The sequence below is a fragment of the Sus scrofa genome, chromosome 14, assembly GCF_000003025.6.
Source record: "Sus scrofa isolate TJ Tabasco breed Duroc chromosome 14, Sscrofa11.1, whole genome shotgun sequence".
NCBI classification, from domain to species: Eukaryota; Metazoa; Chordata; class Mammalia; order Artiodactyla; family Suidae; genus Sus; species Sus scrofa.
Window position 1 is genome coordinate 29,480,312 of NC_010456.5, and position 16,547 is coordinate 29,496,858.

At 43.2% G+C, this 16,547-nt stretch overlaps 1 protein-coding gene across 2 annotated transcripts in view; it reads left to right on the forward strand.

Moving 5' to 3' along the window:
- Nucleotides 1-16,547, forward strand: part of RILPL2 (Rab interacting lysosomal protein like 2) — a 44,789-nt gene that overhangs the window by 2,177 nt on the left and 26,065 nt on the right. Inside the window, exon 2 of one of the 2 annotated variants that reach the window (XM_013982786.2) lies at nucleotides 14,550-15,337. In XM_013982786.2, the coding sequence (XP_013838240.1) occupies nucleotides 15,020-15,337 (318 nt within the window). In that variant the 5' untranslated portion in view covers nucleotides 14,550-15,019. Of the gene's footprint in view, nucleotides 1-14,549; nucleotides 15,338-16,547 lie in introns of those variants that run through there. The other variant, XM_021072266.1, reaches the window with a different exon arrangement.

The following is a 16,547-nucleotide window of genomic DNA, read 5'->3' on the forward strand; positions in this document are numbered from 1 at the left end:
CCGGTGTTGCTGTGAGCTGTGGTGTAGGTCGCAGACGAGGCTCGGATCCCACATTGCTGTGGCTGTGGCACAGGCCAGCAGCAACAGCTCCAATTAGACCCCTAGCCTGGAAACCTCCATATGCCGCAGGTGCAGCCCTAAAAAGACAGAAAGACAAAAAAACAAAAACAGTATAAGTCACTACTATGTATGTTTGATATGATGTGATGAAAATGGCACTTTACCTCTGTGGTTTTCCTACCCCAAACCCATAACCCCAGTCTAATGTGAGAAATATGTGAGACAAATCCCAAGGAACATCCTACAAGATACATGCAGTCCTCCTCAAAACTGGCAAGATCGTGAAAAGCAGAGAAAGTCAGAAACTGTCATGGCCAAAAGGAACCTAAGGAGACATGAGGACTAAATGGTAATTCCTAGAGGGATTCCTGGAGCAGAAAAATGATACAATGGGAAAACAGGAAATCTAAATAAAATATGGACTTTAGTTAATGATGTTCATTCGTTGTAACATACCAGACATGTAAGATGTTAATAATAGGGGAATTGGGTATGTATACTGTATTCCCATATTCTGTACTGTCTTCCCAATTTTTCTATAAAATTGCTCTAAAATTAAAAATTTATTGAGAGTTCCCTGGTGGTCTAGTGGTTAAAATTTGGCACTTTCACTTCTGTGGCTCAGGTTCAATCCCTGGTCTGGGAACTAAGATCCCACATCAAGCTGCCATATGGGAACCAAAAAATTAAAAATAGGAGTTCTTGGAGTTCCTGTTATGGCTCAGTGGTTAACGAAATCGACTAGGGACGATGAGGTGGCGTGTTCGATCCCTGGCCTTGTTCAGTGGGTTAAGGATCCAGCGTTGCCATGAGCTGTGGTGTAGGTGGCAGACGAGGCTCAGATCTCGTGTTGCTATGGCTGTGGTGCAGGCCGGTGGCCACAGCTCTGATTCAACCCCTAGCCTGGGAACCTCCATATGCCCTGGGTGTGGCCCTAGAAAAAACAAAAACAAAAACCGCTAACTCTCCATGCCCCCTCCTTCCAGCCCCTGGCAACCATCACTACTTTCCGTCTCTATGATTTTGACTATTTTTTTTTTGTTGTTCTTTTTGCCATTTCTTGGGCGGCTCCCGCATCATATGAAGGTTCCCAGGCTAGGGGTTGAATCAGAGCTGTAGCTCCACCGGGCTACGCCAGAGCCACAGCAACACCAGAGCCGAGCCACGTCTGTGATCTACACCACAGCTCAGGGCAACGCTGGATCGTTAACCCACTGACCAAGCGCAGGAATCGAACCTGAAACCTCATGGTTCCTAGTCGGATTCGTTACCCACTGTGCCACAACGGGAACTCCTGACTACTCTTAAGTACTTCATAGAAATGGGATCATAAAGTATTTGGCCTTTTATGACTGGCTTATTTCACTTAATGTTGAAGCATAATGTTCCCAAGGTTCATTCATGTTGTAACATATGTCAGAATTTCCTCCTTTTTAAAGAGTAATATCTCATTGATGGCAAGATCACATTTTGTTTATCCATTTACCTAGGTTTTTTTATTTTTATTTTTTGGCCATGGCCAAGGCATGTAGAAATTCCTGGGCAGGAATCAAATCTGTGCCACAGCAGCAACCTAAGCTGCTGCAGTGACACCACCAGATCCTTAACCCACTGAGCCACCAGGGAATTCCTATCCATTTATCTGTTGACAGACATTTGGATTGTTTACCCTCTTTGGCTATTGTGGATAATGTTGCCATGGCATAGGTGTACAAATACCTTGTCCAGATCCTGTTTTCAGTTCTTTTGGATATGTACCCAGAAGTGTAATTATTGAAGCATATGGTTATTCTATTTTTAATTATGTGAAGAACTGCCATACTGTTTTCTGCAGTGGCTACACCATCTTATGTATTCCTACCAGTAGTGCACAAGAGTTCCAATTTCTCCACAACCTGACCAACACTTGTTACTTTCTGTTTTGTGTGTGTGTGTGTGTGTGTGTGTGTGTTTAATAATAGTCACCTAATGGGTGCAAAAGTTATATCTCCTTGTAGTTTTGATTTGCATTTCTCTAATTATTGATGCTGACATCTTTTCCTATATATATATGTCTTTTTAGGGCTGTTCCTATGGCATATGGAGGTTCCCAGACTTGGGGTTGAATCGGAGCTGTAGCTACTGGCCTACACCAGAGCCACAGCAACACGGGATCCAAGCCGCATCTCTGACCTACACCACAGCTTACAGCAACGCTGGATCCTTAACCCACTGGTTGAGGCCAGGGATCAAACCCGTGTCCTCATGGATGTTAGTTGGGTTCGTTAACCTCTGAGCCACGATGGGAACTCCAACATCTTTTCATATATTTGTTGGACTTTGGAGGAGTTTTTTTGTTTGGTTTTGTTTTTTGGTTTTGGGGGGTCTTGGGGGGGGGAACCATGCTAGCCTTGTGCTTTGTGGGTATTTATTACTTAATGAATTTTATTACATTTATAGATGTACAATAATCATGACAACTAAATTTTACAGCATTTCCATCCCAAACCCTCAGTGCCTCCCCCCACACCCCAACTTATCTCATTTGGAAACCATAAGTTTTTCAAAGTCTATGAGTCAGTATCTGTTCTACAAAGAAGTTCATTGTGTCCTTTTTTTAGATTCCACATGTAAGTGATAGCATTTGATATTGGTGTCTCATTGTCTGACTGACTTCACTTAGCATGATAATTTCTAGGTCCATCCATGTTGCTACAAATGCCAGTGTTTCGTTCCTTTTAATGGCTGAGTAATATTCCATTGTGTATATGGACCACATCTTCTGGATCCACTCCTCTGTCGATGGACATTTAGGTTGTTTCCATGTCTTGGCTATTGCAAATAGTGCTACGATGAACATTGGAATACATGTGTCTTTGCGAGTCATGGTTTTCTCTGGATAGATGTCCATGAGCAGGATTGCTGGATCAAATGGTAGTTCTAGTTTTAGTTTTCTGAGGAATCTCCATACTGTTTTCCACAGTGGTTGCACCAATTTACATTTGCACCAACAGTGTGATAGGGTTCCTTTTTCTCCACACCCTCTCCAGCATTTATTGTCTGTAGACTGTTGGACTTTTGAAAAGTTATCCAAAAGGTATCTCCATGACTGCCACATCTATATAATATAATTAAAATTTAATTATATACAAATTAATTATATAGCAAAATAGAAAGCAAGCAGAGGATCTGGAGGGCTACATAAACTACCCTACTAGAGATGTCCCCCCATCCTCCACCTCTGGTAACCACAAATCTGATCTCTTTTTCTCTGCGTTTTACTTTCTTTCTTTCTTTCTTTTTTTTTTTTTTTTTTTTTTTTTTTGCTTTTTAGGGCTGCACCATAGCACATGGAAGTTTCCAGACGAGGGGTCGAATCAGAGCTGCAGTTGCTGGCCTACACCACAGCCATAGCAACACACAATACTTCGACCTATGCCACAGTTCACAGCAACACTGGATCCTTAACCCACTGAGTGAGGCCAGGGTTCAAACCCGCATCCTCATGGATCCTAGTCATGTTCATTAACTGCTGAGCCACAAAGGGAACTCCTACTTTCTTTCTTTTTGACCTATAAGTGACCTATAAGACTATGTTCCTGGAGCACAATATAGTGATTCGATATTTCTATATATTTCAACATGATCACCACTGGTCTAACACCATCTTAAAGCAAGTATTTAGTGTTACCTGCCAGGCACTGGACTAAATTCATTTCATTCCCTGAACAACTCGTTGCAGAGTGGATTGTTACCTTCCACGGTGGAACAAGAACTGACCTGGAGAGTAGGGTGGAGGACTTTAGTTCCTCGGCCATGGTCTCCTTTAAGGCTTCTTCCCCCCACCACACCCACGCCACACTCCCCCATGCTACTCCACACACTGCCATCTGCCCATTCACTACCCTGAATAAACATTTCGGGTAAGTTTTTTTTAAAAAGTGAGCTCTTATGCAAACACCACTAAAAACAAGAGCCCTGGGCACCACCCTTCCTGCTAACAAATTCTTTTCTAAAGATCTTCAACTTCTGGCACTGACCCAGGGTTGCAGGCAGTACTTAAGCCCAACTGGGAAATCTCCAAAACCCTCACTGTTTCCATGCAGGATTTAAGGGTAACAAGATATGAAAATAATTTAGAGAACAGGAAGAAAGACATACTGAGTGTGTCATTCAGAAAATTAAAGATGCCACAGATATTCAGAAGAGCGGGAAACTTACTCTGCTAGATGTACCAAAATAGGACCACCAGATATTTGCTAATGGAACATTTTTATAGGTGGAATTAACCCCCAAACATTTATGGTTCTACATTTATGAAGCATGACCCACCCACTACTTTTGTTTCCCATCTCACATTTTTCTTTGTTCAAGCATGACTAGGGCATGACCTTATTTTAATGCTCATTTTGCAGTCAGTTTGGTTTCTACTTAAAGGCAGGGTGGGGGAAAAGTACAGCTGCCTACTGCAGCATACGCATCTTAAATCTCAGGGGAAGAGTGTTTTTGAAATTATTTTTAAAACTATATAATGACATAGCATTGGGGATTTTTTCAAAGCTTTGTTGAGGACATATTCTATATGTTAATTATAATAAAGTAGTAATAGTCATAATAATAACCAACATCTATTGAGCACTTACCATGGGCCACTGTTCTAAAGCAATTCACAACAATCTTATGAAATGGATGTTATCCTTATTCCCATTTAATAGCTGGGAAAACCAAGACCCAGAGAGATAATTTACTTGCCTTACGTCATACAGCTTGCAAGTGACAACCAATCAAGATTTGAACACATGTGGACTGGTCTAGAACCCACCTTGAACACTGTGCTGTCCCTCATCGTTTTTCAAATTTGAAGATGCCTGTGCATCAGAATTATACCTAGAGGGCTTGTTAAAACACAGATTGCTGGGGCCCACCCCCAATTTCTGATTCAGTGGGTCAAGAATTTGCATTTCTGGAGTTTCCATCCTGGCTCAGCGGAAACGAATCTGACTAGTATCCATGAGGATGCAGTTTTGATCCCTGGCCTCCCTCAGTGGGTTAAAGATCCAGCAGTGTTGCTGTGGCTGTGGTGTAAGCCAGCGGCTGTGACTCCGATTCGATCCCTAGCCTGGGGGACTGCCATATGCTGCGAGTGCGGCCCTAAAAAGATAAAAAAAAAAAAAAAAAAAAGAATTTGCATTTCTAAAAAGTTTCCAGGTGATGCTGATGCTACTGGTCTCGGAAGCACACTTGAAAAACCTCTACTATGTTAAAAAATAAACAGCAGGCCCAAAGTGGAATCACTTGTGCTAAATAAGCCTACTATCAGCAAACTAAAACTCAGTATGGTTTTTTTTTTAACATGTTAATTCATTATTTATTTCAAAGATGACCCCAATTCTACTGCTTGGCTTGGAAGTCCTTTTTAAGAAAAAATTGGAAAAAGCGCCATATTTCAGTTCTAAGTCAGTGTTAAAAGGAGCATCTCCCTCTTTTTCCTCTTCCTCTTATTTTTCTTCCAACTGGTTGGTAGCATCGAGCAAAAATCATAACTTCATTTTTCGCTTCACATTCCCTCTTGAGATAATCAAGACCTGTCATGCTGAAGCCAATAATATCCTGGACTTGGCTAACTTTTTTTTTTTTTTTTTTTTTTGGCCATGCCCAGGGCATGCAGTATTCCCTGGCCAGGGATCAAACACAAGCCATAGCAATGACAACACCAGATCCTTAACCTGCTAGGCCACTGGGGAACTCCTTGAAACTTTTGAAATAGTTTAAAACTTATTATCTATTTTCAATTTCAGCCTCTCCCAGGGGTGGGTTTTTAAACCAATTAGTGTGGAATTTTCTGATCAACTCTAGTGAGGTAATCCGTTTGATAGATCCCCCTGCCTTTGCCCCAGATGAAGGAGGGCTTACCTGAAATAATCCCTTCTTTTGTTTATTTCTTCCTTGTTTGATCTCTCCTTTCTGCCTATGAAAACCTTTCATATTTAAAGATCCTTAGAGCTCCTTTCTGCTTGCTAGATTGGATGCTGCCCAACTCATGAATCCTCAGATAAAGCCAATTAGATCTTCAGATTTACTCAGTTGAATTTTGTTCTTAACAGCTGTAACTCATAATTGTTTTCATAATTTCCCAACAGAGGAGGGTTATGATTACTTACAACAGACTATCCAATTCGATGAGGGATCTAAGAATTAAAATCAGGAGTTCCCGTCGTGGCACAGTGGTTAACGAATCCAACTAGGAACCATGAGGTTGCGGGTTCAATCCCTGCCCTTGCTCAATGGGTTAACGATCTGGCGTTGCTGAGAGGTGTGGTGTAGGTCGCAGACTCGGCTCAGATCCGACGTTGCTGTGGCTCTGGCGTAGGCTGGTGGCTACAGCTCCGATTAGACCCCTGAGAACCTCCATATGCCGAGGGAGTGGCCAAAGAAATGGCAAAAAAAAAAAAGAATGAAAATCATTAGCACTTGGAGTTCTTTCATGGCTCAGCGGAAACAAATCCAACTAGGAGCCATGAGGTTGCGGGTTTGATCCTTGCCCAGTGGGTTAAGGATCCAGCGTTGCTGTGAGCTGTGGTGTAGGTTGCAGGCAGGGCTTGGATCTGGCGTTGCTATGGCTGTGATGTAGACCAGCAGCTGTAGCTCCGATTATACCCCTAGCCTGGGAACTTCCATATGTCTCAGGGGTGGCCCTAAAAAGCAAAAAAAAAAAAAAAAAAAAAAAAAAAAATTCACCAACACTCTGTAGTAATAACCACTGACCATTGATGCTTATGGTGTGCTAGACACTGGATGAAGCACTTTTCATGTGTTATCTAATCTTCACAGCAGTTTTGGGAAATGCTTTTGTTTTTCCCAGTTGACTGATGGGAAATGGGGATTTGGAAAGATTAGGGAACTTGATCAAACTGATCAAGTTTGTACTTGTGAGCAAGTAGCAATCATGAGATTCTAGTCTAAGATTGCTTGACCCCACAGCCCTGTTGACTATACAGACTTTGCACCTAGTAGATGCTCAGTAATTTAGTTGTTAAATGATGAACAGAAAAATCTTTGGAGCTTTTTATTTTTATTTATTTTTTTAGTCTTTTTAGGGCTGCGCCCTCGGCATATGAAACTTCCTAGGCTAGGGGTCTAATGAGCTGTAGCTGCCAGCCTATATCACAGCCACAGCAATGCCAGATCCGAGCCTCGTCTGTGAGCTACACCACAGCTCATGGCAACGCCGGATCCTTAACCCACTGAGCAAGGCCAGGGATCAAACCTGCAACCTCATGGTTCTAGTCGGATTTGTTTCCACTGTACCATGGCAGGAACTTCTGGAGCTTTTTAAAATATCAAAAGCCTAAGGCTACTCAGTCGAAGACATTTTGGCGTTTTGAAAACATAATTTACTAGATTTCACTGTGTAACAAGGAAGGAAGATAAGGCACCTTAGAGGGTGTTTCTAGAGAAATTTCAGAGCAGAAGGAACTTTTGAAAAGGACTGCGGGAAATTCCCTAATGGCTCAGTAGGTTGAGGGTCCGGCGTTGTCACTGCTGTGGCTCTGGCTTCTTCTGTGGCCTGGGTTCAGTCCCTGGCCTGGGAATTTCCCATGCAGCAGGTGTAGGAGAAAAAAAAAAAAAAGAGGATAATTGTGTGGAAGAGATTCATACCAGCGGTGGCAGCTGGGAATCCTGAAGGTAAAAAAGAAAGAAATCCAGAGTTCCCACCATGGCACAAGGAGTTAAGAATCCAACTGCAGCATCTCTGGTCGCTTCAGAGGTGCTGGTTCAATCCCCAGTCCGGCGGTGCAGTGGGTTAAAGGATCCAGTGTTGCCACGCTGCAGCACAGATTCAATCCCTGGCCTGGGAACTTCCATATGATATGCCTCAGATGTGGCCATGAAAAAAGAAAGAAAGGAGTTCTTGTCATGTGCAGCAGAAACAAGTCCGACTAGGAACCATGAGGTTTCGGGTTCAATCCCTGGCCTCACTCAGTGGGTTAAGGATCCGGCGTTGCCGTGAGCTGTGGTGTAGGTCACAGACACGGCTCAGATCTGGCATTGCAGTGGCTGTGGTATAGGCTGGTAGCTACAGCTCCCATTAGACCCCTAGCCCGGAACCTCCTATGCCGAAGGTGGGGCCCTAAAAAGACCAAAAAAAAAAAAAAAGAGAGAGAGAAAGAAATGCAGCAACATTAAATTCTTCCTGATAGCATTGCTCTGAGAAGGCTAAATTCCAGCAATGACGTCTCAACAGCACTGAGACACCATTCATTATCATAAAATTAGCCCATTTAAAGTGTACAATTTGGGTGTTCCCATCATGGCGCAGTGGTTAACGAATCTGACTAGGAACCATGAGGTTGCAGGTTCCATCCCTGCCCTTGCTCAGTGGGTTAACAATCCGGCGTTGCTGAGAGGTGTGGTGTAGGTCAAAGATGCTGCTCGGATACCATGTCACTGTGGCTGTGGCGTAGGCCGGCGGCTACAGCTCAGATTAGACCCCTAGCCTGGGAACCTCCATATGCTGAGGGAGCGGACCAAGAAATGGCAAAAAGACCAAAAATAAATAAATAAATAAGTGTGCAATTCGGTGGTTTTTAGTATATTCACGGAGTTGTGCAACCATCACCACAGTCTAATTTTAGAACATTTTCATTACCCTAAAAAGAAACCTTGTCTGCATTAGCAGTCACTCCCCATTCCCTGCCCCCAGCTCTAGACAGCCACTAATCACTGTTGCTGTTCTGCAAATTTCATATAAATGGAATCATATAATCTGTGGCCTTTGTGGCTTTCTCTCAGTATAATGTTTTCAGGGTTCCTGTATGGTATGGCATGTATCAGGACTGCATTCTTTCCCTCCCCGGACCAGCACTTTATTGAGGTATAATTTACTTAAAGGAAATGCACAGTGTTAAGCATACAGCTCCACAACATTTCACCCATGTACATACTCACGTGGCCTCCACCACGATCAAGATATGGCACATTTTCGTCACTCCAGAGAGTTTTCTCATGCATCAAAAAAAAAAAAAAATCCGGTGAAGTACACATAAGATAAAATTTATTTTATCATCCTTTTTTTTTTTTTTTTTTTTTTCCCCGCTTTTTAGGGCTGCACCTGCGGCATATGGCAGTTCCCAAGCTAGGGGTCGAATTGGAGCTGCAGCTACTAGCTTGCACCACAGCCACAGCCATGTCAGATCCGAATTGCGTCTGCCATCTACGCCACAGCTCACAACAACGCCGGATCCTTTAACCTGCTGAGCAAGGCCAAGGATTGAATCTGTGTCCTCATGGATGCTAGTCAGATTCATTAACCATTGAGCCACGACAGAAACTCCTATTTTACCATTTTAACCATTTTAAGTGTCCAGTTCAGTACTAAGTACGTTCACATTGTTGTGCAACCCGTCTCCAGAACATTTTCATCTTGCAGAACTGAAACTCTATACCCACTAAACAGAAACTCTCCATCCCCCCCTCACCCCAGCACTTGGCAACCACCACTCTACTTTCTGTTTCTATGAGTTTGTGCACTAGATATCTCATGTAAGTGAAATCATACAGTATTTACCTTTTGGTGACTGCCTTACTTCGCTTAGCATAATGTTCTCAGTGTTCGTTGATGTACCATATGTCAAAATTTCCTCCCTTTTTAAGGCTGATTAATATTCCATTATAAGTATATACCACATTTTGCTTATTCATTCATTTATGGATGGACACGGGTTACTTCCACCTTTTGGTTATTGTGAATAATGCTGCTCTGAACATAAGTGTGCAAATATCTCTTTGAAACCCTGCTTTCAATTCTTTTAGATATGTACCCAAAAGTGGTATTGCTGGATCTTATGATTCTATTTTTATTTTTTGAGGAACAACCATATTATTATTATTCCCCATAGTGGCTAAACCATTTTACATTCCCACCAGCAATGCAAAAGAGTTCTAATTTCTTTCTTTTTTGGGGGGGGGAATCTTTGTCTTTTTAGGGCCGCACCCGCAGCATACGGAGGTTCCCAAGATAGGGGTCAAATCAAAGCTGTGGCCGCTGGCCTATGCCACAGCTACAGCAATGCGGGATCCAAGCCTCATCTGCCACCTACACTACAGCCCATGGTAATTTCAGATCCTTAACCCATTGAATGAGGCCAGGCACTGAATTGTGTACTCATGGATACTAGTTGGGTTTGTTACCACTGAGCCACGACAGGGACTCCAAGAGTTCTAATTTCTATACATTCTTGTCAACACTTGTTAGTTTCTGCCTTTAGAAAATAATAATAATAGCCATCCTAATGGGTGTGAGGAGATATCTCATTGTGGTTCTAATTTGCATTTCCCTAATGACTAATGACATTGAGCATCTTTTCCTGTGCTTAATTGGCCTTTCATGTATCTTTTTTTTTAGCTGCACCCGAGTCATGCAGAAGTTCCTGGGCCAGGAATCAAACCCACACCACATCAGTGACCCAACACGGAGTAGTGACAACACTGGACCCTTAACCCGTTGAGCCACCAGGGAACTCTGTTTTGTATCTTTTTTTTGAAAAATGTCTCTTCAAGTCCTTTGCCCATTATTTTTAAATTTTTTAATAGCAGCTTCATCAAAATATAATCACATGCCATACAACTTACCCATTTAAAGTGCACGACGGGGAGTTCCCGTCGTGGCTCAGGGGTTAACGAATCCGACTAGGAACCATGAGGTTGCAGGTTCGGTCCCTGCCCTTGCTCAGTGGGTTAACGATTCATCGTTGCCGTGAGCTGTGGTGTAGGTTGCAGACGTGGCTCGGGGATCCTGCGTTGCTGTGGCTCTGGCGTAGGCCAGTGGCTACAGCTCCGATTAGACCCCTAGCCTGGGAACCTCCATATGCCGCGGGAGCGGCCCAAAGAAATAGCAAAAAGGCAAAAATAAATAAATAAATAAATAAATAAAGTGTACAGGTCAATGATTTTTTGGTATATTCACAGAATTAGCACCCCCAAAAGAAACCCTCTACCTACCTAGCCTTGCAACTACTAATCTACTTTCTGTCTTTATGGATTTATCTGTTCTGGACATTTCATATAAATGAAATCAGATTAGAGTTTTCTTGTGGCTCAGCAGTTTAAGGATCTGGCATTTTCAGGGTTGTGGCTCTGGTTAGAGCTGTGGCACAGGTTTGATCCCTGGCCCAGGAAATTCCTCATATTTTAGGTGTGGCCAAAAAAATTTTTTAAATAAATAAATGGAATGAGACTATGAAGTCTTTTGTGACTGGCTTCTTTAACTTAGAATAACTTCTAAGTAATGAGTTGTGATAACGTGTGTGAAATATTGTCTGTGAGGGAAGCATCAGAAACTCTGTGCCTGGTCATGCATGCACCCCCTGCCTAGCACATTCACCACAGACCGTGTTGTTTGCACAAAGAGTTAAGGCATAGTGAGCTACTCTTATCAGTTAGGATGGTGGGAACCCTTCCCAAATCCAAGTTCCCAGATCCTAGTAAAGGCCCACCTTGCAAGCAGGATTTTCAAATGATAGCATTCTCTGGCCTGGTGTTTAACTCTTTTTTTTTTTTTTTTTTTTTTTTTTTTGTCTTTTCATCTTTTCTAGGGCTGCTCCCATGGCATATGGAGGTTCCCAGGCTAGGGGTCTAGCCGGAGCTGTAGCCACTGGCCTATGCCAAAGCCACAACAACACGGGATTCGAGCCACGTCTGTGACCTACACCACAGCTTACGGCATCGCCAGATCCTTAACCCACTGAGCAAGGGCAGGGATTGAACCCGCAACCTCATGGTTCCTAGTTGGATTCATTAACCACTGTGCCACGATGGGAACTCCCTGGTGTTAACTCTTTTCTGCACAGATTTTGATAGGGATTGTGCTAATTCTGAAGATGTCAGGTGGAGAGCATTGCCATCTTAACAACATTAAGTATTAAAATTGATGAACTTGGCTTTCCAATTATTTATGTCTTCAAATCTTTTCAGTGATGTTTTGCGTGTACAAGTCATACTTCTTTTTCTCAATTTATTTCTAAGTATTTTATTCTTTATGGTGCCATTGTAAACTGAATTGTTTTCTTAATTTTATTTTCATATTATCCCTTGCAAGTGTATAGATGTCCAATTGATATTTTATATTGATCTTGTATGCTGCAACCTTGAGCTCATTTTATTACCTTCGATAGTTTCCTTTTTTTCTTTTTTTAGGGCCGCACCTGCAGCATATGAAAGTTCCCAGGCTAGAGGTCAAATCAGAGTTACAGCTGCCGGCCTACACCACAACCGCAGCAACACAGGATTTGAGCCACATCTTCAACCTACACCACAGCTCATAGCAATGCCAGATCCTTAACCCACTGAGCAAGGCCAGGGATCAAACCCTCACCCTCATCGATACTAGTGGGGTTCTTAACCCGCTGAGCCACAGTGGGAACTCTGCTCTGATAGCTTTTTGTGTGGATTATTTAGCTTGTTGATATGGTGGCTTACACAGATCGATTTTTTTTTTTTTTTTTTTTTTGGTGTGCAGCACCAATGACGTGAGATCTCAGTTCCCAGACCAGGGACCAAGGATTGCACCTGGGCCACAGTCGTGAAAGTACTAACCACTAGTCCAAAGCAAACAGCCAGAATGCTAATGTTTTTTGTTTGTTTGTTTGGGTTTTTTTTTTTTTTTGTCTTTTGCCACCTAGGCTAGGGGTCGAATCGGAGCTGTAGCCACTGGCCTACGCCAGAGCACAGCAACATGGGATCCGAGCCACGTCTGCAACCTACACCACAGCTCACAGCAACGCCAGATCCTTAACCCACTGAGCAAAACCAGGGATTGAACCTGCAACCTCATGGTTCCTAGTCGGATTCGTTAACCCCTGAGCCACGACGGGAACTCCAGAATGCTAATCTTTAAGAGGTTGCATTGCTAGCTTCAGAAGAAAGGGTGAAAAATTTAATCTTAACATTGGAGAAGGCATTCCCACCTTTGAGGAGCCCTGTTAACTTAGAACACAAATGCAAATTGCACATTAGGGAGGGAGGAAGGAGGCACAAATGGACAGAGAGAGAATTTTAACTTTCCTTTTTCTTTTTTGGGGGGGGGGTTCTGGCCACACCTAAGGCATGTGGAAGTTCCCAGGCCAGGGATCAAATCTGAGCCACAGCAATGTCCCAAGCCACTACAGTGACAGTGCTGGATCCTTAACCCTTGTTCCAATGGAACAAGGAACTCCAGTGTTTAACTTTTCTTGCCCTACCTTAAAATGTAAGTTTTATTTCATCAATGTAGTCCAGTTTATATTTTTTCTTTCATTGCCTGTGTTTTTGAAGAAATCATTGCCAAATCCATTGACATAAAGCTTTTCCACTATATTTTCTTCTTAGAGTTTTGTAGGTCTAGGTCTTCAATCCATTTTGAGTTAATTTTTGTATATAGTATAAGGCAAGGGTCCAGATTTACACATTTGATTATGCTTATTCAGTTTTCCCTACACCATTTGTTGAAAAGACTGTCCTTTCCCCAATGAACAGTCTTGACACCCTTGTTGAAAATAATTTGACTGCATATAAGAGGGTACTTTCTGGGCTCTATTCAATTCCTTCATTCCTTTTTATGAGTGAATAATATTCCATTGTGTGGCTATCCCACATTTTACTTATAGTAAGCCTAATATTTTATCTCTGCATTTAATCATGTGACGTTATCAGGTCACTGATTAATGGATTACTGAGCCCTTGCCCAGGACCTTTCTTTGATCAGTAGAACATTTTACAGTCTGAAAATAGTGTCTAATTTGTTTGTTTGTTTTATCCCTGTCCACTCTTCATGTGGATTCTAGAATTTCACTATGGAGAAAATCCCATACATCTGTCACAGAGAAAACTGCCAATATGTTCTTGGAAGAGACAAACTCCATTATTGGGTTTTCTGCCTATGGCTATTACAAACCTCTAATTAAACCTAAAATAACCCGTTTTGAAATCCACACTGCTAATATTCTCAATCATACCATGTATATCTGCAGAATGCTTTCTAATTTTCAAAGCAGTGATTTGTGTCTTGTTTATTACTCCGGCCGTCTGCCACACAAGTTTAGTGTTTGTTGGAGGGAAGAATGCAGAATATCGGCTAACATTTTTTTGAGCACTTCCCAAGTGCTTTTTAGCACATACCTTGTCTCACGCTCTCATATATTCCTCACAGCAACCCTACTCCGTAGGTACCGTTATTTACTGAGGATAGACTGAGGTTTGAAGGAGTTTAAGTAGCAAGGCCACACACTGGTCAAATAGAAAAGTCCAGGAAAGGGCAAAGTACATAGCGCAGGGAGTCTCCGTTTTATTGAGCGTTAGATGCCGCAGGTCCCTGCGACAACTGGCCTGGAAGCTCTGCGCACCCCAGGCCTCTTGTCTGCCCCGCGCTGCCACAAAGTGCTGTTTTGAAACAGAATCTACCTCCCCTTATATGTAAATTCTGTGGCTGGAAGACTTGAGTGCAGAAAGGGATAAGTCGTGTGCCTCTTTTCCAGACTCGCCGTGGAAACTCCGCCCCGTCTCCGTGGAAACCCGTCCTCTGCCTTGGCGGTCACCAAGGGCGGAGCTCGGCGTCGCCGCCCCTCCCCCAGTTTGCAACAGCTCCCAGTCTGGGAGCGATCACTGTCACCCTTCCTTCACCTCTCCGTTCCTCTTTTCGCCTGCCCTCCCTGCCTGCTGTCCTTTCGTGGCCCAAATCACGTGCTGGAGCCCGCACTTGCCGCACGGCGCTCGGCTGGGAAGCTGCACGGGAGTCCGGGCCTGAGAGCCGTGGTGCTTGGCCTCCTCCCGCCGCATTCCCGGGCCCACCTCTAGGCTGCGCTGATTGGCGGCTTCTGGGCCATCCCCCCCGCTCTGAGCAGATAGAGTACTCTGCCCAGCGGAAAGTTTATTGCGCCGGGAGGAAGTTGGACATTTAGAGACTCTTGAGAAGGCAGCTACGGAGGCTGCAGAGGTCTGGCAGGCCATGGAGGAGCCCCCTTTGCGAGAGGAGGAGGAGGAAGGGGACGAGGCGGGGCCCGAGGGGGCTCTGGGCAAGAGCCCCTTCCAGCTGACAGCCGAAGACGTATATGACATCTCTTACGTGATGGGCCGAGAGCTGATGGCCCTGGGCAGCGACCCCCGGGTGACACAGCTGCAGTTCAAGATCGTCCGTGTTCTGGAGATGCTGGAGACGCTGGTGAATGAGGGCAACTTGACGGTGGAGGAGCTGAGAATGGAGCGGGACAACCTCAGGACGGAGGTGGAGGGGCTGCGGAGAGAGGGCTCCGCGGCCGGCGGAGAGGTGAGTGTGGGAGGGACGGGACTCGACCGAGGAGCCGTGGGATGTGCGTCGACTGGCCGGGAAGCAGCTTTCCTCTCTTGAACGTCCAAGCCCCTCAAAACAAATCACTGGGAGGGTCCAGATCCTCAGATTACTATGATTATAACTATCAGATTATAATGATATTTAACATTAATTGAGCATTTACTAATGCTGGGCCCTATGCCGATTATTGTCTAAATCAGTGGCTTTCAGCGTTTTTGACTGGGACTTTGAGCAGTGGATCTCAGGCTTTAGCATGCATCAGAATCACCTTGCATTCCTTAAAACACATTTTGTCTGGCCCCGGCTCCAGAGTTCCCGATCCGGTAGGTCTAGAATGTGACCTGAGAATCTGCATTTCTCACAAGTTCCCAGCTGATGCTGATACTCTTGATCCAAGTATCCCACCTTGAGACTCTTTGTCCTAGAGTAAGAAATACATTTCAACTAGAGAAATTAGTGCTTAAGACCAGCAAAAGACCCAAACAAGAATATTCAGAGCGTTCTTATTCATAATTGTGCCAAACTCAAAGCAATCCAAATGAACAGAAGGATGGATTTTTTAAATTGTTGTATATTCGTACAATGCAATATTACACCACAATGAAAAAGATCTGAATATCAATACACACAACTGTATGGATGAATCTCACAGGTGTTACATTGAGAGACAGAAGCCAGGTACAAAAGAGAGCCTACTGTATGTGAAATTCAGGGACAGGCAAAATAACCTTTACAACATAGAAGATAGGTTGATAGTAACCTTGGGAGGAGAGGGTGCTGGGAGGAGCAGGAGGGAAATTTATAGTGGTTATGTGGATATACACATATGCTAAAAATCATAAAGCTATAAATTTAAGATTGGTACATTTTTCTGTATATGTGTTATACCCCCATTTTACAAAATTAAATTTTACATTCATATCTAGTATTGATGAAACAAGTTTCAAGAAATAATTTACCCTAGTTCAACATTTCTAAACATGATAGTCATACTTTCTTATTCCATTTTTATGAATTTTTAAATTATTTTGCAACTAAATAAATTAATGTGATGACTCACTAGTGGTTCTCCAGCTACAGTTTAAAAAAAAAGCTGCCTTAAGTGGGTTATCTCATTTAATTCTCACACTATTATTATGCCCATTTTATAAAAATGGAGGCATAAAACAGTTATATAATTTGCCCA